Raw genomic sequence first — 27,906 nt, 5'->3', positions numbered from 1 at the left:
AATCTTAGCAGATGGAGCACAGCATGGGAAAATGAGAGGTTATGCACTTTGGCCAAAAGAGTAGAGGAGCTGAATATTATTTAAGTGAAGAAAGACTTATGAAAGCTACACTACAAAGGGACTTTGGGGTCCTTGTGAATCACAAAAAGCTAGCATACAAGTTCAGCATGTGAAACAAAGAAAATGGAATGCTGGCTTTCTCCACTAAGCGAATGGATTATAAAAGTATGGAAGTCTTGTTAAAATTATACGTTGTGCTCAAGAAGAGTGTGGTGAATCTGTGGGACTTGTTGCCACAGAAAGCTGTGGAGACAAAATCATTAACTATATTTAAGACAGAGAAGTTTTTTGATAAGGGGATAAAACTTGAGAAGGCAGGAGAATGGCGTTGAGAAATGTGTCAGCCATGATCAAATGGCAGAGCAGACAAGATAGGGTAAATGACCTGATTCTTCTTATCTAGCTTATGGGCTTGTGGACTAGGGGGCCAAATTGGATCGTGAAGCAGATCCTGTCCTCGTCAGTTTTCTTTTTGTGTTACATTCAAGCAGGACTAAGATGCTGAAGTGGTTAAAGAAGAGCAGGAGGTTTATTAAGATAAGTATTCACTCTGCAGCAGCAAAGTTAGACCAACTATTTCACTCCAAAATGCTGATGTCCTGTCCCATAATCAGACTCTTAAAGTGACAGCTGAACATAAATAAATGCACAACACTGTATAAGGTACAAGAACAATTTTGGTCCCCTTTTCTAAGCAAATGTATGCCAACATTGGAAGCAGGCCAGAAAAGTTTGCAAAGTAGATCAAGGGTATGGAGGGATTTTCTTATGAGTAGATGTGTAGATTGGGCTTGTACTCATTTAGAGCTTAGAAGGGTGTGAGGCAACATTATTTTAACATACAAGTTTGTTAGGGTACTTAACAGGGTAGATGGCTAATTTTGTTTCCATTGTGGGAAAGTCTAGGACCCTAATCTGAGTTGTTAACCTCTAGTATAGTCTGAAGGAATGCCTGAGACATAGTGGAGTGAGGAATGGGTGATGTATAAGTTAGTTGAGTTAATTGGGTATGAATTGGTTATGTATGTCGAGGAGCTAGTAATCATGGGGCAGGAAAAATTTGTGGTGTGTGGCTAACTGAAGTAAAGCTGTAACATAAAAGTCGAGACATTAATTTTGTTTAAGTTTTATCTTTTTGGAGTGAACTAAAAGTAAAGGTTTGCCCATTTTGACATCTTTACAATCCCAGCTGATGTTATGACTGGAGAAGTAAGATTCCAGATTTAAATATGACTTAATTGATATTTTTTGTTTATTTTTGGTTTTAATGAAGTTGTCCTTCACTGAAATACAAATGTAATGTTGCAGGTTTGGTTTTAACAATGAAGCAAGTTTATTATGCAAAAAACTAAAGATAATATGACTCTATGACAACACATTTAAACATTTCAAAACACATTGTAAACTAGTGCCATTAAACTGAATAGCACCCCATTGCAGTTTTCAAATATCAGAGGGAGAACTATCTTCTCTAACACAGTGTTTGACTTAGCTGTGGCTTTAATTGCATGATCTTGAGAATCTGAGCCTCTTAAGCTTTTCTTAAAAGACTAATAATTAAAAGCAAGTTTTACTGGACTGTGCCAAATCAAAAAAAGCTCCATATTGTGACATATGTTGCGAGTACTCCAGATAGGAGAGTGAGTATGTCATGTAATTGATTGTAGACTCTCTCAGCTTCAAATAAGCCTTCAGCATTTTAACCATAATGCATAATTTCTGGAACTTTAAATCTATGCAACTTATTCTGAGGTAATCTATTTGTAATGTATCTAAAGCCATCCCCTTTTTGTCAAGACTGACTTGTGCGCGTTCACCTTCAGACAAGGCTTGTGTAAAAGTGCCAAAGTTAGGCCTATGGGTGTTTGCCCTAACCAAAAGAAAATAAAAGTAACCTTTGATCTTCTAAACTGAGAGCCTTCCGTACAGTTGTTTATTTTGTTGACTTGTAACAGCTCTTCCAGTTAAAACAAAACCCCATTACATGCAAGGAATACTCTCTCTGTTTTTAGATAGAAATTGCCAATGCTAAAGAAATACCTACAAGTTAATCATTAAACCCCATCAGACTTGCAAACCAAACCCAAATACCACTAGCTCAAGCCCAAACTCAAACTCGTAGAGTCACACAGCACAGAAATAGACCCTTTGGTCCAACTCAGCTGTGCAGCCTAAGTTTCCCAAGCCAAACTAGTCCCACTTGCCTTGTCTGGCCTCTATACCTTTAAACCTTTCCCGTTCATGTACCTATCCACATATCTTTTAAATGTTGTAACTGTACCAGCCTCCTCCTGTTCCTCTGGCAGCTCATTCTATGCACGCACCACCCTCTGTGTGAAAAAGTGGCCCCTCTGGTCCCTTTTTAAATATGCCCCCTCTCACCTTGAACCCTCTCACCCTCTAGTTTTGAACCCCTCCTCCTCCTCTGTTCTCCACCCCATCCCACTCCCATCCACGGAAAAGACCTTTGTTGCCTATATAAACACCCCTTGCATCACAATAGAGATGAGGAGGAATGTCTTCGGAGGGAGGTGATTCTGTAGAATTCAGTACCATAAAGGGCTGTGGATTCAGTGTCATTAAGACCTTGAAGCACAGATGGATAAGTTTTTTTTAAATCAGTAAAGGAATCAAGGGTCATGTGGTCGAGACAGGAAATTGAAGTTGAGGGTTATCAGATCAACTATGATGTTATTGAATTCTGCACCTGTGTCTAATAGTCTTTCAGCATAACTGTGGGTTATACTTGTATTTGAAGCTAATTCTTGATCTTGGGAACAATTAGTAGGTCAATCAGCCTTCCCAACCTGTTTGTCCAGTTGATCAGATCATGGCTGATCTGGATATTAATCCCTTCAACCTGTTGTGTTTTATATCTCTTAATACTCTTGCCTAACAAAGATGTCTACCATTCTCAATTTTCAAGCATCCTGTTGACCTTACTGCATTGGGATCTTTCTGTGAAGAGTTGGGTCAGGTGTGGGTTTCAAAGTTTCAGATTTTGACTACCTTTAAGTGCTTCCTGACATCATCTCAAATACCTCTGTTTAACTTTAAGGCTATGTTCTCCTGTTGTGAACCACCCTCCTCTTCCCCACAATATGTCCCCAGCCGCAGAAAATGCTGTTCAAATAGCCACAGCTCGGACACCTGGCCACCATTGTGGAATAATTGCCCAGGTCTATCATGTTCACAATAAGCATTACAAATTCAACCCAGGCAATTACTGCCCCACCGCTATGCTTTGTAAGCTGAGCAAAGGGATGGAACATGTTAGCATCACTGCTATCAAGGGAACTTCAATGACCTGCCCAGCTTTGAGTTCCACTAGGGGCTGTAGATCAATTGCAGTCTTGGTCCAGACAAACAGCTGAATTGCACAGGTTGGGTGAGACTGAACTTGATATGAAGCATTTGCATTAGCTTTAACTGTCTGTGACATCAAGGTCTCCTACAAATATTGAAGTAATTTGGGATCAGGCAAAAACACTCTAATGCTCGCAGTAATACCTTGCATAAAAGAAGATAATTTGTAAGTCAATTTATTTTTAACAATGCGTAAGTTATTGGTGTACTTTTGTTCTTTACTAAATAACTGCATTTAAAGAACACAGTATTTGTGTACTTTAACAGAACATAATTTAACATAATATGTGGCTTTTTGTCATTCTCTTTAATCCTGCAAGTAATCTATTTCCCATTTCTGATGTGCAGGATGCTGGGAGAAGATAAGGACCAGAAAGAGAGAATGTTCTCTGATGATGAAGATGATGAAGACAAGTTGGGAAGAAGAGTTGTAGGACCCCGTAAAAAGTTTCATTGGAATGATGAGATCAGGTTCGATATGTTGCTTGTTGTAATAGATTGTATAAGACATTTGTATCAACAGTACGTTTATGAATTGTAACTGTATAAATACCGTTCTGGATTGTGTGTTTTATATGATAACTCAGTAAGGGCTTATTGAATGATGTGACCACATATCAAACCATTCAAATTGGGCTACTGCTTCAAGAGGTAACTGGAGTCATTGGGGAAACAATGAACAAAGTAAGTGCACAACACTGGCGATTACTCAAATGGACCATTGATAGGCAAAATTGGAGAGGAAATCCCGAAACGACCTCTGAATGGAATTTAGGTTAGAGGTGTTACACTTGATCTGTATGTAAATATAATGATTTGGAAGGAAGCTCAATGCTTCTGGAAGTTTGCTCGTTGAGCTGAAAGGTTTGTTTTCAGATGTATCGTCACCAAACTAGGTAATATCAATGAGCTTCTGGTGAAGCACTGGTGTTTGTGACTTGCATTCTATTTCTGTGTTTAGGCTGTGGTCAGGAAATGGCATCACCAACACAAAGAAACCTCAACACAAAAAAACCAAGCAGGTCACTGATGTTACCTAGCTTGGTGATGAAATGTCTGAAAACGAACCTTCTAGCTCAGCGAGCAAACCTATACCCAGAACCTCAACCTGAGCTACAAATCTCCTCAAAACTCGCTAGCTAAATGTTTTTCACAGATGCTGCCAGACCTTCTGAGTTTCTCCAGCACTTTGTTTTTATTTCAGATTTCCAGCATTTGCTATCTTTTCCTTTTAAATGCCACAGACATAGTTTTGGTGAGAGAAGAAAAGTTGTTTAAATGTCTGGGTCTATAAGAAGTTGTGAATCCCTTGAAGATGGCAATGACAAACGATGCACCGAAGTGTGAAAGTATCACATGTAACATCAGTAAGGAATGGAACAAGCAAGGTGAATGCAATGTTGGATTTGTTGAGGAAGCCCAGAATTTTACTAATGTGGTGGATAATTTGCGAATCAACAGCAGTTTGTTATTTTAGAAATTTTTGTCTAGAAAGAGACACTGAATGTCAAGAGGCATTGTCTCTTACTGGAATTGGTCATTGGAGAGACACGTGTTACTTGTTAATTTTGTTCAGATCTTGCTGCACTTGAACACAAACTGCTTCAGTTTGAGGAATCACAAATGGTGCTGAACATTTGTGTAATCATCGATGAACATTCCCATTTCTGACTTTACAATGGAGGAATGTCATTGATGAAGCAGCTGAGCATTGCTGGATTGAGGACACTACCCTGAGGGATTCTGCAGCGATGTCATGGAGCTGAGATGACCGACTTCCAACACCAACAATCTATATTCCATGTATGACTACATTAATGCATTTTATGTAGTATTCATGAACTTTAGCATGATTTGATAAGGTCTCTCATGACAGGGTTTAAAAAAAACTCAGGATCAAAGACAAAGTGACACGTCAGGTCTAAGGTTGACATAAGCAGGAATCGGAGGGTGATGGTACAGGGATGTTTCTATGACAAAGTCTGTTTCCAGTGGGCTTCCCCAGGGGTATAAGTATGAGCGATCTTGCTGCTTGTGGTGCACATTAATCATCCAAATTTAAATGTACAAGGATTAATCAAGAGGTTCATGGATAAAGATTGATAGGGTAATAAATTGAGAGGAGGACTACTGCAAACTGCAGGAGAATGCCAATAGACTGGTCACCTCGGCACAGCATAAAATACAAGAACAAGGGAGGTTATGATGGAGCTGCATATAATGCTGGTTAGGCGACACAGCGGAGTACTGCATGTAGTTTTCGCCCTCACATTATAGGAAGTTTACAACTGCTATTGTGAAAGTGCAAACAGGATTAATCAGGATGCTGCCTGGGCTGGAGAATCTGAGCAGTGAGGAAAGACTGATTGTTTGGAATTGTTTTCCTTGGAGCTGCAAAAGTTAACAGAGGATCTGATGGAGATGAGTAACATTGAGGGGGATATATAGGATGAACAGAGGGGTCAATAACCACAGGGCATAGATTTAAGCTACGAGTTAAAAGGCCAAGAATAGAAGCAAACTTCTTTTTTGATCCAAGGGAGGGTGGGAGCCTGGAAGTCTCTGAATACACTACTAAACAACTTGGAGATGACCATTGACTAGAAACTTAACTGAAGTCACCATACAAATACAGTGGCTACAACAGCAGGTCAGAAGTTAGGAATACTGCAGCAAGTATCTCACCTCCTGACTCTTCAAAGCCTGTCTACCCACCTACAAGGCACAAATCAGGAATATGATGGAATACTCCCCATTTCCCTGGATGGGTGCAGTGCCAACAACACACCAGAAGCTTGATGCTATCCAGAACAAAGCAGCCTGCTTAATTGGCACGCATCCACAAACCTCCACCACTAACACTTGGTGAATTTCCCCAGTGCATCTTGTAGACTAAGGCTCCATAGACAATACGTTCCAAACTCACACCCACTTACATCCAGAAGGGCAAGGGAAGCAAATTCCTCCCCCCCCCCCCCGCGGCCAAGCCACTTGCCATCATAACTTGGAAACTTATCACCATTCCATCAGTGTTGCTGGGTCAAAATCCTGGAATTCCTCCCCTAAAGACCTTGTGTGTCGACCTACAGCATGTGGACTGCAGTGATTCAGGCAGGCAAATCACTACCACCTTTTAAAGGCAACTTGTCCCATGAGTGAATTCTTTTTAAAAAGCACTTATCAACACTCCTGGTTGCCACCTTCTTTTTAAAAAAAAATTCAACTGAATTTGTCTAATCGTACCTTTCCATGACAAATCCATGTCGACTGTCTCTGTTTAATCCATATCTCTTCAAGTACAGATTTGTTCTGTCCCTCCATGTTCTTTCCAATAAGTTCCCCTACATTGAGGTTACACTGATTGGCCTGTATTTTTCTGGTCTGTCTCCTCTCCTTTCAAGGTTAGCAGTCCTTCAGTCTTCTGGCACTCAGCTGTGACCTGAGGAGATTTGAAAATTACTACCATCACCCCTAATGTATCACCTTCTTTGCTCGCCCCCCCCCCCCTCTACAGTTTGGGATGCTTCTTAGCTGAGCCTTTAAATTTATTCACTTTTAAGGCTGCTAAACCAGTTAGTACTTCCTTGCTCTATTAATTTTGTCTAATACTTCAGAGAGCTCTTATTGCCTATGCCTGTGACATCCCTTTCCATTATGAAGACTCTCACAGGTGCTGGGGACTGTCTCAATCTTTCAGGTCCATGCACATTTTGTCCATGTCTCACATGGGTCCTGATCTTTTCCTAATTATTTTCATTTTCTTCATATAATTGGTTTTCCTTAATTCTCCCTACCATTGCTTTCTCATGCATTCTTCGCTTTTCTAATTTTCTTTTTAAGTTGCCCCCTCACGCCTGCACTTTTTAAGTACTCTTTTACGGACTCTTTTTGAGCCATCTGTATCTGAATAAATCACCATGTTGTAAATATTTCGAGCAACTTCCTTTCTTGTGGACACTCAGATTTTATGCAAGCAAGAAGAATGAAAAGTGTTCATGTAATTTAGTTAGATTTTTCAAGCATGTAAATATGCCTTTGAATGAAATTTAGCACCAAGTTAGCTGTGTTGCTTGTGCAGTGTCTTCAGCCTCAAATAAATGGGGCATTTCTATGCATGGATCAGAAATTTGCATTTCATTTTCACTTGGATCTCAAATCCTGAGAAAATAGAAGGTGATAGATTTTCTCTTGGCCCTTTTTGAATAGCAACATATTGTGTCACTATCTCTTTACACTTGTTTCTTATGTTGTGCTACAGAGAGCTGCTGTGCAGTGTGGTGAGGACTAAGATGGCTTGCTGTGAGCAGGAGAGAAACAAGTCCCAATCTGCAGAGGACTACCTAAAGGCTTTTCTTGAATCTGAAGTCAAACCACTTTGGCCAAAGGGATGGATGCAAGCAAGGTACAATAAAGGCAAAGGACGGTAAACAATACATTTCAAGTGAAATTAGGTGACACTACATAAAGAGCTGTTAAATGTACATCCTGTAAGGAATAGTGAATAAGCATTCGTAAGAGGGGTTGTACCTTCCCTGTAAGCTGGAGCCTGCAGAGGTAAGGTAGGACAACTGTGTCTGCTCAAAGACTGTCCTGCTCTTCCTCTGATTCAAGACAGTCCTTTTCTTGAACAGGACCTAGAAAGTAAAGAGATAAGCAGTGGTTGACAATTTATAGCAAGGCTAACAGAGAGATGAACGTCAGCTTAAAGTGGAGTAGCTTTGTCAGTATATGTACAAATTGGGAGAAACTGTAGCAAAAAGATGTCAAGATAGCAAGGCACCAATAGCCTCAACTAGGGTAATGTTTCTGACTTGCAACTCGTCCATGGTAGATTATCCCATGAGGCCACAAATAAATGGTTTCTGTACTCTGGTGCTTTTTTTATGTTCCAATTTGCTTTCAAAGTTAATATGTGTTCTGGGCTGATGAGAGATCGTGAAGGTTGAATTGTTAATGATGTGTGAACAATGGCACCAGTTTGAGGCAGTTTGGGGAAGATAGTAACATAGGGTCACCATAGCAGCTGAAAGAGAGTGAAATGTACTGTGTGTAATTGTAACATTGCAATTAAGAGAAAGCCCAAATGGAAATGTTTACATGAATGTTGGAAAAAGGGGGAAACAATATAATTAACTGAGTAGCATGCATTAAAAATTGGCAGTGGCACTATGCTCCAAATGGACATCTTTTTATGCTGTTTCATTCTAAGGCTCCTGGAAAAGAGCATAGTAAGAGAGATGTCAGAGTCTCAAACCATAGCTTTGCTGTGCTCCATAATTTTTTTATATAGAATCGCAACCAGATCTTGGGTACAGCGGTGCTAGATTTCATCTGCACTGTGGTGTGTAACTTGGTTCGCACACATGCCCTCAGGAGGATATAACTGCTGCTATCCCAGGATCAACATCACTGCGGTATAAGGAAATTAAGTCCTTGCTCCAGGGTCTCTGTTTAACATTTTTGACTGTGTAATGGGAAGGGTTGAGATGGTTACATGTACAATATCCTAAGGTGCCTACATTACTACTACTCAAATTTGTCTACTAAAACTATACACAAACCTAAAAGGAAAACTGTGTTAAAGCTTTAATGATTCGAAATATAAGAAATATTAGCTCCATTAAGTATGTCTCCCTGATATTGGTGTGTTCACTGCGAAGAAGAAGTGCACTGCAGATAAATGTTTCATTCTGAGCAAAATGTTCTGGAAACACTCAACCGGTCAGAATACATCTGAAGGATCAAAGTTAATGTCTTCAGGTTGATTTCCAGCATCTGCGGTACTTTATTAATGAGCAGTATTTAAACATGATTGCACCATCTGTGCTGTTCTACAGTCTCTAGCTTACTCTGTGGCATTAGGTTTGCCTAATATCCATAAGGAGGTAAGATTTTAGCTCAGAAATGACTTGCAAATCAATTGTGATGCATAAGTACGACAATGCAACATATTTCATAAAATGAGATTGCAGGTAAATCTGAGGCTAAAAGTTATGCTGGTGATGTTATAATGCCATGGAATTAATAATAATTTAGCTGCATCTCCCTTTCTTTTGCCTTCTTATCCATTGATGCTTACCAACATCTTCAGTGTGCATACTTTCACCTGGAAAATACTTTAAGCAATTTCTGACGGTTGTAGCATCACTGGGATTTCATACTAAATTGTGGCAAGTTGTTGAAAAAAGAGTTTTGCAGTTTGTATGGTATGAAAGTAAGGAAGAAAAGAACATACTTTTAGATTTATTTTTCCTCAACAGAACACTATTCAAAGAGAGCAGGAAGGTACATGCTCATGTCACCTCAATACCGTGAGTATTTGCATCTTCACTGTTCTGCGCATTTACTGTGCTTTGGTTTTTCCCAATGCAAGTTACTTTGATAATGTATTAACTAACCCTGGCAGTAAAACCTCATTCTTGTATTTAGTTAAAACATGCAGAAAATTAAAATTTATGGCATTAGTTAAATGTCTGTGTGGTAATTTATTGGACTGTCTTACTTGTTCTTTATTGAACCTGCCTGATTTCACTGAATTACCGCATACCGTGAAAACCAAAACCACTCTGAGCTAAATATTGCAATGACACATTATTGTGGAAAATGTCCATGTTCACCCATTTGACATGTCTGATCATCTCCTAACGTTGCTTGGTGCAGCACAGGGAACCATAAATAACTTGGGGTAAAGAACTCTAACCTTTTTGGCTGTCATTCTGGTATTTCAATTTTCTCTCTTGCCCTCTTCCTTCTCTCTTTTGTGAAACCACTATCCTGGGCATTTTTCCATTATTCTTGACCTCAAACCTGTTGTACAATTCTCCTTCCTAGATTTCTCTTCAATGCTTTGGAGGCAATTTGGCAAAGATTCCCTATGGATTGGTTCCTGGGATGAGAGGGTTGTTCTGTTAATGCAACACCAAATAAATTGGGCCTAGTTTAGACGAATAATTGGTTATATAATTGAAGCACACACAAGATTCTGAATGGTTTTGATATGCAAGCCACTGAGAGTTTGTTTCCATTGGCTGGGGAATTTGGAGCATTTGGGCACAGGTTCAACATAAGGGGTTGATCACCTACCATTGAGATGGGATGAAATTTTTCACTGGACGGTGAATTCTTCGAACTTTGTATAATGCACATTTGTGGATGCTCAATCATTAAGTGTGTTTGAGGCAGCAATAGGTATCTGGTCTTTAATGGAGTTGAGGGATAGGGGAATAGGTGTAAAAGTGGAACCCAGGTGAAAGATCCTCCATGATCATCTTGAATGAATGAAGCAGGCTGGGGGGGCCAAATTATACTTCACCCATTTCCTTTTCTTATGATGATCTAACTTTTCTCCCTCCCTCACTGTCCCATCCATTTAGCATCATTGCAGTACTGAACAGTTTTTTAATAATTATCTGTAACATAGTATTGTTCTGTGTGAAGTTGGTAGTTGCATTTGGAATTGCATTTCTGAAGTGCTAGATAACTGTATATCGATAACAAACTAAAACTGGTTGCACTTTAATTTAGAACGAAGAAGAAAGTCATTGCTGCCCCAAAGACTAAAGTTAAGGTAAGTGCACAGCATTGTTGTTGGCATGAGATGCACATTTGAAAAATATCAAAAATCCTCACAGTTGACTTTTTAAACCCCAAATGCTGGAATTTTGTTTTGCAATGATGGTGCTTAGATTAATGGTTGGCTAAACTTGAACAGTTTAAATGTGTTGAATTTAATTTACTGTATTTCACACCAATAAACAAAATAGCTAAATCATTTAAAAGTGAACCTGTTCCATTTTGTATCTGAGCTTGTAGAACTTCATTGTAGCCCCATATATGGAAATGGTATTCTGAGCATTCTTATACTTGCTTTGGTAAACACACAAAATCTCAATGTATGTGATAATTTAGAAAGTACTTCAGAAGTATTAAATAAGTGCAGTTATGGGATTCTGTAACTTCAGTCAACAACATAAAGGTGGAATTCACCTTTTGGTGCATCCATTTTGACATTTTTTCATGTAGGGGCTTTGCTTTGTGAACTCAATGCACAGAGCATTAAGGCACTTTCAAAGCGAACATTAACCATTGCCATACATCCAAAAGCCTGATTAAAAAGTGCCAGTTTAATAAGAGGAAGTCATAAATAGGAGAGTGCAGCTGAGTGGTTGCAGCGAAACCAGAATTGGTAGTCAATTTGTGGGATTAACATGATTTTAGTCTCAATAATAGTGCCCTTTCCTAGCGGCATTCTCGGGTGGAGCAACTCTAAATAATAATTGTCAAGAAATGTTATAAGAATTATAGTGGAACCATAATTTTTGATTCCACTTTTAGTGCCCTGAACAGTTCAGCTGGGGAAATGGAAGTACAAAGTACCCTTTTATACTGATGGTTATTACTTTATCCTATTGATGTGACATTATAAAGGAGATTGTTATAGTTATTAAAAAAATGTAAATTGTTCTGTAATTTCAATTAATTTTTAGAGCAGTTTTGCCCAGATACAAGATGTTAGTTATTACTCTACCATACACACAATCCAAACCAAACTTGGAATAATCACAGTGAAATGTCTGATCTGTGTAGCAAATGAAATGTTATCAGCTCCATATTGCCAATCAATACAGCTTAAAGGTAGCAGTGAAAAGAAAAAATGTTTTGTCAAGAGATATTATAGAATGAGGATTGCAGCATAAATCTGACTTTCAAGGAGTTCAACGTATTAATTTCCTTCTTTTACAGGATCAAATGCACAAGACTGAACGTAAATTACAACAGACAAGTATTCCAATTCATTGCAGTAATGCTGCATCCCTGATACAGGGATCATGCACTCCACCTGTCACCCCATTAAATGTGCCTGTTTCCTCCACTGCTGGTCAGAGCTCCAGTAATACGACAACACCTCAGTCTTTCAGTTTAGACGATTCACTTGATGAGGATCTACCCAACAACCAGCCTTCTCTGGAGGATGTGTCTGTTGCTTTAGCTGCTCTCAATGATGCTGCTGGAGGCAACAAGAACTTCAGTTCTTTAGTATCAAATTCATTGAGTGACAAAATAATGGTGGCAGCGTCATCAGAAGAAAAGCATGTACAAAAAGTTCCAACTCTGTCTTCTGCTCCGTCAGCTGCTGCTCAGTCGCATTCACCTCTCAATCTCCTGGCGGAACAGGCACTAGCTTTGGGACAATTGTCTCAGGAAAGGACTTCAGAAAACACCACTAGTCTTATCACTGCCTTTAAAAATCATTCTTCTGCAAACAGCAAAGGTTTCACAGAGACTCTCCAAAACAAGCCGAAGCACCTTGGTATGCAATGTACATCGCAGTCCCAAGGTCAAAACCAAGTGTCAACGCAGGCTACAAAACAGTACCATCAGACCACCTCCCACCAGAAAGGCTTCATATCATCACCATCGTTTAGCATAAGTAAACTGCAGAGCAGTTCGCAGACTAAAGCTAGTAGTCAATTGCAGCAACGGCCATTAATTCAGCATCTAAAAACCTCAAAGACTCAGACCTTCCATTCTGTTTCCTCCTCTTTAGCAAGTATTATACAGACTTCTCCTAGTCCTCAAAGAACACCTGTCACTTCAGTCAGTTGTACAGCAAAGCATATCAACTCTCAGAGCTCTGCAAATCAGACCTTCAAGTCTCCAATGACTGTTGTCACAACAAGTAAACATTCTACTCCTTCCAGTAACCCAATTCAAAACATCTCAAATGTTCAAACCTCTGTGTCCAGTAGTACTCAATTAAATAGACAGTCTCCTTCTCCAGGACAAACATTAAATCGGCATTCGCCGAATATAAATGTAAAGAAGCCTTCCATTTCTCAGAAACTGACTCTGGTTGCCCCTCCGGGTGGCAGTAATGGAGATTCCAGTAGTGGGACACAGGGTGTTGCTAAACTGCTAACTTCTTCTCTTAAATCTTCTGTTAATAGTTCCACAGCTACAGGAGGAATGCTGGTGAGTGTAAACAGAAATGTACAGATTTAGTTTTAAAATATGCATAATTTTAATAACTACTGAAAAGATGTTTAAAGGCTATAAGTTAATGTATTGATTGAATTTTAATTGTATTGTTGCTGTTTGAAGACTGTTTGCTGGTTTTCTAAGTTATTTCATGCCACCAACAGAGCTTCTTTTTCTCATTAAGCTCTGTTTCTTGTTCACAATTGGTTATTTTGTGCATTAGAATATTACAAAATCTGACCACAAAGGTATTTATTTTATTTCTGTGAAATCTTTATGTATTTTGGGAAACCAAAGAGTGGGCACTAATTTGTTGTTTTAATCTTGTATGTTCTAACTTGCTGATATGCTTCTTGAATTCAAGTTCATTCTTTTAACCTATAAGATCCACCAAGTTTCCTGTAATACCATATTCATTTGAATGAAATTAACCTGTGGATCTGCAGAAGTTTGGTGCTTGCACTTGTTAATGTTTTGTCTGTTTTTTTGCCATTTAATGTCATTGCAATAGTTTTTCCAGTCATTTAATCATAATGCTGATTTGGGAAAAAAAAACTATTTTGCATCACATTACTTAGTTCTCAAAGGTATAACACATAGATCACACTGAATTTGGTATTAATGTTTCTATTCATCTTCGAGATTCTCATCTTTGTTTTAAAATCGCTTTGTGAGGTCACTCCTCCCTATCTTTATCGATCTGCATTGCTCTTACTCTGGGCTTTTGCACATTTTCAATTTTAATTGCCACACCAGTGATGGTTTCAGGAGAAAGTGAGGACTGCTGATGCTGGAGATTAGAGTCGTGAGTGTGGTGCTGGAAAAGCACGGCAGGTCAGGCACCACCCAAGAAGCAGGGGAGTCGATATTTCGGGCATAAGCCTGTCATCAGGAATGGGACTTGTGAGCCAAGGGCCTGAGAGATAAATGGGAGCGGGGTGGGGCTTGGGGGGGAAGCTGAGATTGCGATAGGTAGATGTAGCTAAGAGAGAAGGTTGGAGAGGAGGGTGGAGCAGATAGATGGGAAAGGTGATGGACAGGTCAGGAGAGTGGTGCTGAGTTGGGAGCTTGAGACTGGGATACTGTGGGGAGGGGGTGGGAGGGGAAATGAGGAAACTGTTGAAATCCACATTGATCTCCGTGTGATTCCAGGGTCCCAAGGAACATCTGTAGAACACCTGCACATAATAAAATTATGCTACCCCATGGGTGAATACTTCAACTCCCCCTCCCCTCAGTCAAGGACATGCTGCCTCCATCACCAAACCTTTAGCAACTGGTGCCTGAAGGAGGAACACCTCATATTCCATCTTGGGACCCTGCAATCACACTGGATAAATGTGGATTTCAACAGTTTTCTCATTTCCTCCTCCCCCCACATTATCCCAGTCTCAAGCCTCCAACTCTGCTCAGCCTTCCTGACTTGTCCATAGTCTTTCCCATCTATCCGTTCTACCTTCCTCTCCGACCTATCGCAATCTCAGCTACCTTCCTCAGCCCCCAGGCCCACAAGCCTCGTTCCCGATGAAGGGCTTATGCCCGAAAATTTGATTCTCCTGTTCCTTGGGTGCTGCCTGACCTGCTATGCTTTTCCAGCACCACACTCATTGACGGTTTTACCTTCAACAGATAGAAGCTGTGGAATTTATTCAATGCTGTGCAAATGTTTGTTGATCTATGTGGCTGAGGCCCATGTGCATGTTTAGGATTTATATCCCGTGTGAGTAATAAATTAGCTGAGGCGTAAAATGTTGTTGAACATAACTAACCTTAAAAATACATAAAATGTGGTTGGCTGCAGTGGTTCAAAGGGAAAGGCAATCTGTTTTTTCTGGTTGTTCTTGCATTTCCCAATGAAAAATTAATGTTAATTCTATATATATTCTGTAATCTGTTGCACCAGATAATTTTTGACTTGAGACAAGTGCAAAAGTGACAGGTACTGTGGTAGAGAATATCCTCCAAGTTTTGTGGTGTTTTACAAATGCTGCTCAAAACACTTCAAATGAGTATTCCCTGAACAATGTATGGATAAATGACTACTGTGATCTCGATGTTGGGTTTGTTCTAGAAATCCTGCTTCTGATAATTAAGGTTCCCCAAGCTTCCTGACTAAAAACTTCTCTCCTCTGGAACCAGTAACTCTGTTAAATACATAAGATTTAGAAGCAGAATTAGGCCCATTGAGTCTGCTCCACCGTTTTGATCATGGCTGATATGCTCCTCATCCCCATTTTCCTACTTTCTCCCCATAATCCTTCCATCCATTACCAATTAAAAATCTGTCTTAACTCCTTAAATGTACTCTCTGCCTCAGCAATCATCACACTTTGGGGTAGTGTATTCCACAGATTCTCTCAGCCCTTTGGGAGAAATCGTTTCTGCTCAACTCTTAACTTTTGCTACCTCTTGTCCTAGAATGCCCCACAAGAGGAAGCATCTGCTCCATGTTTATTTTATCCACACCTTTTATCACCTTGAGCACCTCAATTTGATCTCCTCTCATTATTCTAAATTATAGAGAGTATCGGCCTAAACTGTTCAATCTTTCTGCATACGACAAACCCTTCATCTCTGGGATCCATCTAGCGAATCTCTGCTGAACTGCTTCCAGTGCCACTACATCTTTCCTCAAATGAGGGGACCAGAATTGTGCGCAGTACTCCAGGTATGGTCTCACCAATGCCTTGTTTAGTTCCAACAATTCCTTACCTTTATATTCTATTCCTTTAGTTATAAAAGCCAACATTCCATTCACTTTATTTATTATCTGCTGTACCTGCATGCTAGTTTTCTGTGACTCATGAACAAAGGCACTCAGATCCCTCTGCACTGGAGCACCCTGAAATCTCTCCCCATTTAGATAGTAGGTCACCTTCCCATTTGTTTTGACAAAAATGCATCAAATATAGGTAAAACTATTATTGTGAAGACTGAACCCATTGTCTTCAATCCCTGCCCCAATCTGTCTTTCGCAGCTACCAATTCCATCCTTCGCTCCTGAAACAGTCCGAGATTAAGACAATTATTTTTTCACAACATTGGTATCATATTTAATCCTGAGACAAAATTCAGCCTTCGATTCATATAATTATTAGGATCACCTCTTCAAACCTCCATAACATTACCTCAGCCTCAGCTCTTCTGCTAAAATCTGCAACTATCTTTGTACATATTGGAGGGATCTCCTGACTACTGCCCCCTTTCTATCTTCTATAAACTTGAGGTCATTTTGCCCATCTCTCAACTGTCAGCAAGTCTTGATCGTGATTGCTGACTGATTTTGACACCTAGTTTTCAGTTTCCTCTGTAGCTTACATATTCTTAGCTTTTTCTATAATCTCCTCCAACCCTACAACCTTCCATATTATTACGTTTCTGTAATTCTGATCTCATGTATTTATAGTTATTAATGCTCCACAATTTGTGGGCTGTGCTTTTCAATTGCCTAAGCCCCAGGATCTGGAGTTCCCTCCCTCCCTTGTCCTCATCACCTCATTAAGATTCCTACGAGGATCAGTGCTGGGGTCACAATTATGTACAATATATATTAAAATGGTTTGGGTAAGGGAAGTGAACGTACTATTGCCAAGTTTGCAGGTGATGCAAAAGTAGGTGAGAAAACAACAGTCTGCAGACAAAACCAAGATAAGTTAAGCAAGTCAGTAAACATTTGATAGATTGCGAATACAGAGGAACTGTGATTATCTGAACGAGACGGGCGGCAATATTTCGTTCGGATAATTGATTATTCAGTTAATTGATTCAATACCCCTCCTCTGGGGCTCGGAGTTTCCATTTTCCTTGCTCTGCCTGCCATGCTCCTCCCTCTCTGTCTCGGGGTTTGTTTCTGAGCAGACACACACTTGTCTGCTCAGGGGATAGCACACGCACACGCAGCCCCACAAGCGCACACCCAGTCTCGCACACAACTTGTTGACAAGTACCATCTTTGCCCTATACAGGATAATATTGGAGCGATTATCTGAGGAAGGGGGGCTTTGGGTGCACCCTTGTGTAGAATTCCACTGCAAGTGTGGGAGAGAGTGAGAGGGTTTCTCTCCACAGATGCTGCCAAACTTGCTGAACTTTTCCAGCAATTTCTGTTTTTATTTATAGATGAACAGTTTAGTGACCTTATGACAGCACTATCTCTCCATCTAATTGATCGTTAATGTGGCCCTTTGCTTTATAAACCTAATAACCGCTGCTGAAAGGTCTTCAATACTAACAAGAAATACATTTACTTAATTACTTAAAATATAAACGAGTCAACCAGCAATGGTGCTATCACACTACTTTCAAACTAGCAAAATAGTGGTATGTGATCCAGGTTATGTGCCAATTAAAATTTTAAGTACTGACTTAAAATTGTCATTTACGTTGATATTTTCTGTCTTTAGTCTCTACAGGCTACCACAGGAGGAGCCTTGCTTGCCAGCTCTCCGTCTTTGAGTCTTCTATCACCTTCCTTTAATACAGCAAACCAGAAAATAACTTCAGCAACCCTGAGCCAAGCTTCACTTGGGATGATGCCAGGCATTGTTCCTATGCACTTTACTTTTCCTACGGTTTTAACTTTAGGCTCAGACTCGACACCAAAATCTGCTGTATCAACAGATGCAATAGTCACAGGACCTGCTCCGGGCACATTCCACCATGGCCTTGCACATAGTAAGTTGTAAATTCTGGAGTTTTTGGAGAGTGAATCAAGAGTCATCCTAGTTGTTAGAGATCACATTGATCTCAATTATTCAAGATCGTTGATAAGAATAAGTGTAGAAGTATTATTTCCTTCAGCATTGCACAAGTTGAGAAATAATTATTCTGTTTAAAATTTGTTCATATTTCTTGTTTAGAGAATGAGTCTGTTGAAGGTAAGTGTTAATTATTTCACTTGAAAAAAGTGACTTATTTGAACTAGACCTATGCTAAAATCAAGTGTGCATTAATGATGTGGGGAATGTGAGGACCGCAGATGCTAGAGATCAGATTCCTGAAGAAGGGCTAATGCCCGAAACGTCAATTCTCCTGCTCCTTGGATGCTGCCTGACCTGCTGCGCTTTTCCAGCAACACATTTTCAGCTGCATTAATGATGTGCCATTGTTGATTCCTGTCCTTCAGTAACCCCTAGCCACTTTTCCCCAAAGAGACTGTCGGTATTAACATACTCAAATCATTGACAAAGTCTGTTTAGGTACAATTATTTGTTGTTTTAATATCTTCTGCTGAAGATACCTCAGCTTGCTTTATGGGCTTAAACCACCAGTTTATTTTCTACATTGACAGACTAGCATTAAATGAGCCAGCTGTGATGGGGTACTACTTGCCCCTAAGTAAAGGGCCACATGACTATTGTCTCCAGACCCTAACCTAATTCTGTTCCCAAGCCATTGACTTCATCCATCCCTCTCCTTGATAACAGTCTGAAGCTGAAGCATACTGTCAGCTGTGACATCATGTTTGACCCTAAGATGATCACCTGACCACACAATTAAGACCTCTTATTTTCACGTTTGTAACATTGCCCAACTCCAATACCTCAGCTCACCTGAAACCCTTCCAGGTTTTTGTTACCTCTAGACTTGACTGTGCAAACCCCCTTCTATAGCCAGCCTCAAACAATTAACCCTCTGTAAATGGAGGTCATCTGAAACACTACTGCTTGTATCTCATAGCAAGTCCTGTACACCCATCACCCTATTAAGTAACGTACCCATTCTAAAATTCTCATCATTCGTTTGAAATCCCTGCATGGCCTTGCTCCTCTATTTCTCTACTGTCATCCAGCCCCACATCGCTACAATAATTGCGCTGCTCCAATTCTGGCCTTTTGAGCATCCCCAATTTGATTGTGCACTTGAATATATTTGTTCATGTGATGTAAATACTTTGCACACCCCTGTGATTGTCTTGGCGAAGATGACGGTGAGCTGTCAAATTGAACTGTTGCAATTTATGGCGTAAGGTCCACCCACCGTGCTGTTAGGAAGTTCCACTTCTGATCCAGCAACAGTGAAGGAGTGACAATATAGTTCTGTATGAGGATGGTGCATGAGGGGAACTTGCAGATGTTGGTGTTCCTGTATATTTACTGTCTTTAAGGAGAAAGTGAGGTCTGCAGATGCTGGAGATCAGAGCTGAAAATGTGTTGCTGGAACAGCGCAGCAGGTCAGGCAGCATCCAGGGAACAGGAGAATCGACGTTTCGGGCATAAGCCCTTCTTCAGGATTCCTGAAGAAGGGCTTATGCCCGAAACGTCGATTCTCCTGTTCCCTGGATGCTGCCTGACCTGCTGTGCTGTTCCAGCAACACATTTTCAGCTCTGTATATTTACTGTCCTTGTTCTTCAAGGTTTTAGACATGGTAGGCTGAAAGTACTAGCAAGGAGTTCCTACAGTGCCCTTTACGCACTGCTGCCACCTTCTGCTCATAGTAAAAGGAATGAATCTGGCGAATGGGGTAACTATCACACAGGCTACTTTGTCCTGATGGACTGTTCAGTTGGAGCCATTGCTTTCAATCCTAGATGCATTTTTACAGATAGCAGTAACTGGTTCATAGTTGACTTTTTTTTCACTTTTTAGAAAAAGGCATTCAGTCTTGTACTGAAAATACAAGTAGAGCTTGTTGGAACAAGTTCACTGTTTTCAAATGTGTGACACTCCTGCCTTTCAGGGCCATAGAATATTTCATCATTATCAGTGACCGATGATGAGCATCAAATAGTTATGAATGAATGACTTGTTGTCACACACATCTAGAGAGAGAGACAATAAAAAGTGGTCAGTCACCACATTCCGGTGCCATTTTGAGGTACAAAAGGGTGAAAAGACAGTACTTCAATAGAATTCATCTTCATCAGCCTCGGTCCCCAAAATGATTCCAGATCTCTACTCTGTGCCTGCCACAACTAGGAGTCCCTGCTGTACTATCGCTGCAGCTGACGCCTTGCCACTAATTCCAGGAGTCCCCACTCCGGTCACTGCCATACTGCTCCAGCTTCCCAATGTCAGGAAGGTGAAGGAAAGATGCAAAATAGGAAGAAACAAAAAGGAACAGGGAAAGAAAAGAATGCAGATGGGCATATTGTGCCAGTTACAGGTTTTAGCTCGTTTTAATTTTTTGTCTCAATATAGCTTTGAACATGAATATTTTGTAGTTTTAAATCATACTGAATAAAAAACTAATTCATTCATAAACTGTCCTTAGTTATAGTATTAAATACAGTGAAAGTTATGGAGTAGTAAAACAATCTGAAAAATAAATCTTGACTAAATAAAGAAATATAGTCGACCATAAGACATAGGAGCAGAAGAAGGTCATTTGACCCATTGAGCCTGTTCCATCATTTAGTGAGCTCATGGTTGATCTGATAATCCTCAACTCCACTTTCCTTCCTTATTCCCTAATCCCTTGTTCCCCCTTATTAAAACTTTGTCTCTCTTGGCCTTGAATATACTAAACAACCAAGCCTGTATACCCCTTTACAGAAAAGAATCGATAGATTCACTACCCTCTGAGGGAAGAAATTCCTCTTCAAAAAGGTGACCCTTTTCAGATTGTACCCTCTGGTTCTAGGCTCTCCCACAAGAGGAAAGTCTCTCTGTATCTAACCTGTCAAGCCCCCATTGAATCTTGTATGTTTAGCTGCTAAATTGAACTCTATTGATCCCAGTATTTGTTGTTATTGAAGGAGTGAGCTTCTTACTTGTTATTGATCAAAAGGAAATTGTAAGTGCTTGTAGATTTTTGGCAGATTAGAGGACCTACTGAAACTCTTCAGAAGAATCCCTCTATGCCCAGGATCAACCTAGTAAGCATTTTCTGAGCTGTCTCCAATGCCAGTGTGTCATCTTTTCATAATGGAATTTTTTAAAAATTCATAATATTCTGTGTGGTCTAACCAGTATCTTGCATAGTTTTAGCAAGACCTCTTTATTTTTATATTCCATTCCTTTTGGAGTGAAAGCCACCATCAGTTGCCTTCCCTCTCATCTGTTGAACTTGTGTGCTAGCATTTTGTGATTCATGCATGAGAACTAACAGCAGCTTTCTGTAGTCTTCCTCCATTTAAATAATCAGTTCCTCTCTTCCTACCAAAATGCACAACTTCTCATTATAGTCCATCAGCTAAGCTTTTTTGCCCACTCACTGAATCTGTCTTTATTCCTTGTAAACTGTCATCTTTGCCAATTATCTTGCCACCTGTTTTTGTATCAAAAACACTTTCCTTCATCTAAATCACTTCTGTAAATAATTGTGGCCCCATCATTGATCTCTCTTGTGTTCCACTAGTTACAAGTTATCATTTTGAAAATTAGTTCCCTCGTCTCCCTCTGTGTTCTATCAGTTAGCCAATTTCCATCCATTCCCATTTTCTATTTCCAACACACTGTGGTTTTGTGTAGCCACATGTGCAATACCTTATCGAATGCCTTTTGGTAATCCACATGTATTACATCTATTGGTTATCCTTTATCTATCCTACCTATGACATTGTTTGAATTATTTATCAGGCTGCTATCCCCTTCATGAAGCCATGCTGACTCTGCTGGGTTATATTATGCACTTCTAAATGGTCTGCAGTTGCATCTTTATAACAGGCTCTAATTTTTTCCCCAATGACAGATATTTAGCTAACTAGCCTATCTAATGTCTCCATTTCTCTTTGAAAAGAGTGTTGCATTGGAATATCTTATGAAGTTTTCCAAAATCTAAAGATTCTTGGATCATGGCTTAAAATCTAGTGCTACAGTAAAAGGTTTCCTCTGATAAATGAGTTTAAATTCATGACTTCAATTTTAAACTTTCCTGTAACTTTTCATAATAGTACATCGCTCCAGCACTTGGCTTTTTAAAAACATTTTTACAAGCAGAGGAGATATTTCATTGTTGTCTATAGTGTTCTCAACAAGTAGTTTCATTATTGATGAATACACCATTTCTACATATTTCCAAAAGAACTTACAGTTAGAATAGTTACTTGCATTACCTCAGAATTCCAAATTCATGTTTTATTTTGCATTTGTTGTAAATATCTGTTCATTTGGTTGGCATTTACAAACATTAAATCCTCACTTATGACTAGCTGACTGTGTTGACGAATGCCGAACAAACATTCTAATAAATATCAAGTGATTGCTGGAAATTATAAACATTTATTCCCTCAACGCTACCAAGTAGAGGTAATAGAGCACACTGTATACTTGATACAATTCAGCAATTTGTCAAGTCATTTTCAACAGCACCTTTCTAGTCCATGACTTCTACCTCAAAGGAATGCTTGTGTGGAACGATATCTGCAAGTTTTCCTCCGAGCCCCCCACCATTCCTCACTGTTGCAGTGTCAATATCCTCACTTTCTAACTGCACTGTTGGTGAACCTGCAGCATGTGACTGCAGTAGTTCAAGAAAGCAGCTCACTGAACGCCACCTCAGTGGTGGATATGCAGCAAATGCTGCCTTAGCCAGCGGTAACCACTGTAGATAAAGTCACCTGTCTTTTTACTTATAGTATTGGTAAGGGAATTCCATGAACTTAGATCCAGGGTTTCTTCAGGCGGAACAGATCTCTGAAAATTAATAAAAAGTAAAAGTAATTGTGTGAGTAGATGTGATAATCTTGAAGATTATGTTAATCTGTGCAGTTGTGTTACCCTGAGCAAAAAGTAACTGCCTTATCAGATGTGGCAAATAAATGCTTTATCATGAAGTTGCTGTGTGTGGGGAGCTAAGAAGCTGAAATTGAATTAATTTACGTATTGCTCAATGTATTGAATGTTAACTGTGGCTCATTTGGAAGCACACTCGCCTCAAGTCAGAAGATTCTGGGTTCAAGTGCTACTCCAGAGAATTGACCACAACAATTTAGACTGGCATTTCAGTGCCAATTGAGGGCACACTCTACTGTTTCTTGGTTGTCATTTCTTGTGGTGTGGAAATGACATCACCAACCCAAAGAAACCCAAACATTTAAATAGAAAGCAGGAATTTTCAGCATTGCTTCGCCTGAGGTCCACTGAAGATGTTACCTAGAAAGGTAATGAAACGTCTGGAAATGAACCTTTCAGCTTAGCGAGCAAACCTACATCCAAAACTTGTTGAACCATTTGTTGTGGAAATGCAGTGGAGAACAATTGAGGAATAGTTTTAAATTATCATTGGGTGGTTTGTTTAATGATTGATGGGTTGGTCGTCCTTTTAAAGTTTCCCACTGTTTTTGTCTCTCAGCTGTCCCTTTGGCATTTAAACAGCCATTGATACGCTGTGCAATACTAATGGCATTTTCCAGCAAATGCCTTTCCCATCTTAAAAATCGGCGATTGTATTAATTGTTGCAGACAGTTGTACTGAAATAACTAAACACTGATTTGCATGCTGTCATGTTCAAACCTGTGGCTTTCCACTCTCACCAATCAGCTCTTTGTTTCTCTTTCTCCATCCTCTAGGTATTTTTGCTGGCTTACACACAACCCCTCACCATGCTGTGCAGCTTCCACATGCAGTTTTACCTACCCACATACAGCAGTCTCTTCAAGGTAATACAGCATGTCACTTGTATCTCTTCACATCTGCATAACCCATTAGGATACTAGATACATTTCTGTCATGCCTCACTTTTATTTTAGTGAAGGTAAATTTGTGTAAATTTTTGCCACTTTTGCCTTTTATTCTTATATTATTTTCTTAATTCTACCCACAATCTGAATCTGGATGTTATGTGGCAAGGTGCAGGAAATTTTAAGGGACAAAATCTGGTTATTGAGTGATTGTAATTACAATTTTAGTTTGTTTTGTGTTTTCTGGTATAGTTTGTAATTTTGTCTTCCCTTGAATTTTGATTTGGAGATGCTGGTATTGGACTGGGGTGTACAACGTTAAAAATCACACAATTTAAATAGAATGCTTGAATTGAATCACTGAGTGACAAAATGAGGTAGTTTTAGAGGAACCCATCTCCCAAGCTATAACGATGCAAGAAATAACTTTCAAGACTTGCAGATCTAATGAAGGTTGTTGTCCCAGACTTCATGTTAATTAATCTGCTCATTTTAGAGTTACATCATCTACAGCATTCACTCTTCAAACAAAACATGCATATACATATGTGCACATCAGTCCATATAGCTGATTAGGAAAGCATTATGTGGTTTGCAGAATGTGAGTAGTTTCTATAAAAACTAGGAATTGTAATTAACGCTGCCAGTAAAAGTTGCTAAGCTCAGTTCTTGTTCTCATCTGTGAGAGCAACACCAATACTTGTACAGTGCCAACTCAAATAGGCATTCTAAAATCTTGAAATTTACCTCGGTTTGAATAAAATTTCTACAAAATCGATCCTTTCCCCAACAATTAAATGCATCTAAGAATGAACACCTCACTTCTGTGCTTGCTGTAAGATTGTTCGTGATGAGCTTGAGTTTTCTAGGTCTGTCTTCAACCAAACCACAACACACACTGTACTGCCTATTCATTAGAGTTCTAGAAAAGATGACTGGTACAACATATCTTACAGAAGTGGGGGTGCTTCTGAAATTTAGTTTAGATATTAGAAGAAGCTGTATTTGTTCAGGTTGCTTAAGACCAAATTCAGTTGGAACAACACATCTTTCAGCATCTGTATAAGGCCCAAATCCTCTCTGAACTTTTTGTTTCTGTCTGTGTAGGATATCTTTAATATTGATCAAAACTGATTTTTCCCCCCCCACCTTTCCTCCAAATACAGATGGCAACAAAATCCACGGGGAAGCTTCCAGCATGCAGCGCAAAATGCAGTGAGTTCTGTCACAAAGCACAGTCAAAGCAAGCTAATGCTGTGGTGGTGTTGCAGCAAGATCAGAGGGAATAGCCAAGCTGCTGGAGCTGCTGGGCTGAATGACCAACCTTGCAGTTGCTGTTGTTTACGGATTAATTGCACCCTTTTACTCCTGGGGGACAAGGACACTGGTTAAAACCTGCTGCGTACCTTTGAGACTGACAAATGTGAAGGGCTTGCTTCAGTGGCAAGAGTGCCAGGATGGCCAGGATAGCTTGGAGGGCTTCAAGTTGGTCTTCTGTCTGCTTAGATTCAGAGTATACTGAAAAGTATCTTCCACTGAATGCCTATGCAAGAACACTTTTAATATTGACATGGTAGGTGGTGGTCATTAGAGCAAACTTTTATGCAGTGCATTCCAGAAATTTAAGGCAGCTAGAGTGTTTAGGTTTGTTTTCATATTCTGTTCTATCCATTAACAAATAATCCTGTGTTCAGAAATGGGCTTAATTAAAGCTTTTGCATTTTCTTCCGACAACAACTTGGAATGTATACAGACGCAGCAGCATTATCTCAGACACAGACACAGGCAGGTGGTGGTGGGGATGGGCTTGTCTCTCTGACGCATGTTTTGTGGAGGTGGGGTGAATTCAAACAGATTCAGGATAAGCAGATAGAAATTATTTAGCTCTATTTGACACAGCCAAACTCTACTGGAGTTTTCTGTTTTTAAAAGATGTTCAAGTTCCAGTTAGTGTAGAGTTCTTCAGAGCACTATGCATTGGATGAATTAAAAAGAAAAAAAATTAAGTTAAATTGCTATTTATTGCCTGTAATGGCGAATTATTTTCAAGGAAGATTTATACAGTGTAGTGTTCTGCTTCGCTGGTGCACTGTGAACAGGACCACAATTCCTGTGACACTGTTGTGACTTTACTGTGCTAATAGGAAAGATATGTATCTAGTGCAAGAGAATGTGGAATATAAAAAAAATCAGAACTGTGATGAGTTAATAAGTGATTCAAGGGAAAAGACTAATATCAAAGAATTTGCTTTGGGTATCAATATTAACCATCTCAGTTGCAACTTGGTAGCAACTAGTACTGATCAACTTGGTCTGGTGTCCAGCAGTAAACAGAAAGAAAGCCATTAATCTCAGTCATGTACTCTTACAGCTCCTTGAGTTATTGTGAACCCAGGAACAAAGGTGCACTCATGACCTTTGGGTTTGGCCCCTGACAAGTATCATTTAGCTGTTTGTAATGATAACTATATGCAGTATTGTAAAAGATACTGATAGTAAGAGTAATACAATTGCAGTGCCTTTCCTTGTAGTAGAGAAGATGGAAAGTACGTGCTGAGATTTCATGTATTCTTGATCCCTGTACGACACTAACCTTACTATTTATATTTTTTAAAAAAAAAGGAAAATAAACTACAGGATTTGGGAAGTGACTTTTTTTTAAAAGGAGAATTCACCTATGGTTCATAATTTGGCACAATCTCGTTGATTAATGAGAACCATGGCGGCAGAGAAGCCAAAGATTTTTTCATGCAAGATGAAGTAAGCTTGTGGAACATGGTCACGGGCAGATGGTTTGAAAGATTTTTTTTGACATTTTTCACAAGATTTTTAAGCAAAATGACATTTCATTTCTGGAGTGCTCCAGTCATATTTGATACTAGAGTGACTCACAGGCATAATAAATGTTCTACAGAAACTCAGGACTTGAAAATTGCTGGATCTGATTTTGTGTTAATGAAGTTTAGCTCTACTTGAAATTGTATAATCATTCTCAAACTCTGTAAATTGTGATGTGCTAGTAAGTTCAATTTGTTTTAATTAAAATAGACATTATTTTGAATGATGGTGCTTCATTGTATATTGTTTTATTTGAGACTTGTGTATGTATTTGCTGCAGGACAAGGAGTTGGTTGTTTCTGTTGCACACAGATGTCAATAAACTAGAAAATTTTGGACAAAACTGGAGTCAATGCTTTTATCATTTTTCTGGAGAATACTTCTCGTTTGCATTAAGAGCTTTAATATGTTTGCACCAGTCATTCTTTCAACAATGTGTTTATCATCTCTGGTGCTTTTCTTTTTTTTTAAAAAAAATACCAATTTTGTTGTAACTTTTTTGTCTGTTTCTGCCAGAGTTATTGGAAATAATCTGGATTATACAATCCAAACCTGATGATTGAGTGGTAAATGAACTTTGACAAATTAGTTAGTTAAAAATAATTACTAGATCATGCAGAACGCCTGGATTAACTTTGAACAGAGGAACAGGAGTAGGTCACTCAGCTCCTTGAGCTTGTACCACCATTCAGTGAGATCATTGGCTGGTCTGTGACCAACAGCGGGGTGGTGATGGCCAAATGGTATTATTGCTAGATTATTAACACCAAAATCCAGATAATGTTCTGGGGACCTGAGTATAAATCCAGCTATGGCAGATGGTGGAGTTTGAATTCATTAAATACCTGGAATTAAGATTTGAATGATGACCATGAATCCATTGCTGATTTTTGGAAAAACCCATCTGGAGTCATAGAGATGTACAGCACGGAAACAGACCCTTCGGTCCAACCCGTCCATGCCGACCAGATATCCCAACCCAATCTAGTCCCAGTTGCCAGCACCTGGTCGATATCTCTCCAAACCCTTCCTATTCATATACCTATCCAGATGCTTTTAAATGGTGCAATTGTACCAGCCTCCACCACTTCCTCTGGCCGC

The 27,906-nt window shown here is 39.5% G+C and overlaps 1 protein-coding gene across 3 annotated transcripts in view; it reads left to right on the top strand.

The window, feature by feature from the left end:
- The window catches only part of LOC122560857 (ubinuclein-1-like), a 77,356-nt gene extending 50,208 nt beyond the window's left edge, over positions 1 to 27,148 (top strand). For all 3 annotated transcript variants that reach the window (XM_043712030.1, XM_043712029.1, XM_043712028.1), the window contains 8 exons: positions 3,775 to 3,897; positions 7,685 to 7,828; positions 9,687 to 9,737; positions 10,951 to 10,993; positions 12,169 to 13,398; positions 17,808 to 18,078; positions 23,857 to 23,946; positions 25,134 to 27,148. In XM_043712030.1, coding sequence (XP_043567965.1) covers positions 3,775 to 3,897; positions 7,685 to 7,828; positions 9,687 to 9,737; positions 10,951 to 10,993; positions 12,169 to 13,398; positions 17,808 to 18,078; positions 23,857 to 23,946; positions 25,134 to 25,186 — 2,005 coding nt within the window. In that variant the 3' untranslated portion in view covers positions 25,187 to 27,148. The remainder of the gene's footprint in view (positions 1 to 3,774; positions 3,898 to 7,684; positions 7,829 to 9,686; positions 9,738 to 10,950; positions 10,994 to 12,168; positions 13,399 to 17,807; positions 18,079 to 23,856; positions 23,947 to 25,133) is intronic.
- Positions 27,149 to 27,906: the final 758 nt, after the last annotated feature.

Source organism: Chiloscyllium plagiosum, chromosome 21 (assembly GCF_004010195.1).
Source record: "Chiloscyllium plagiosum isolate BGI_BamShark_2017 chromosome 21, ASM401019v2, whole genome shotgun sequence".
NCBI classification, from domain to species: Eukaryota; Metazoa; Chordata; class Chondrichthyes; order Orectolobiformes; family Hemiscylliidae; genus Chiloscyllium; species Chiloscyllium plagiosum.
The sequence above is the reverse complement of the archived record's forward strand: the minus strand, read 5'-3'. Positions and strand labels throughout refer to the sequence as shown.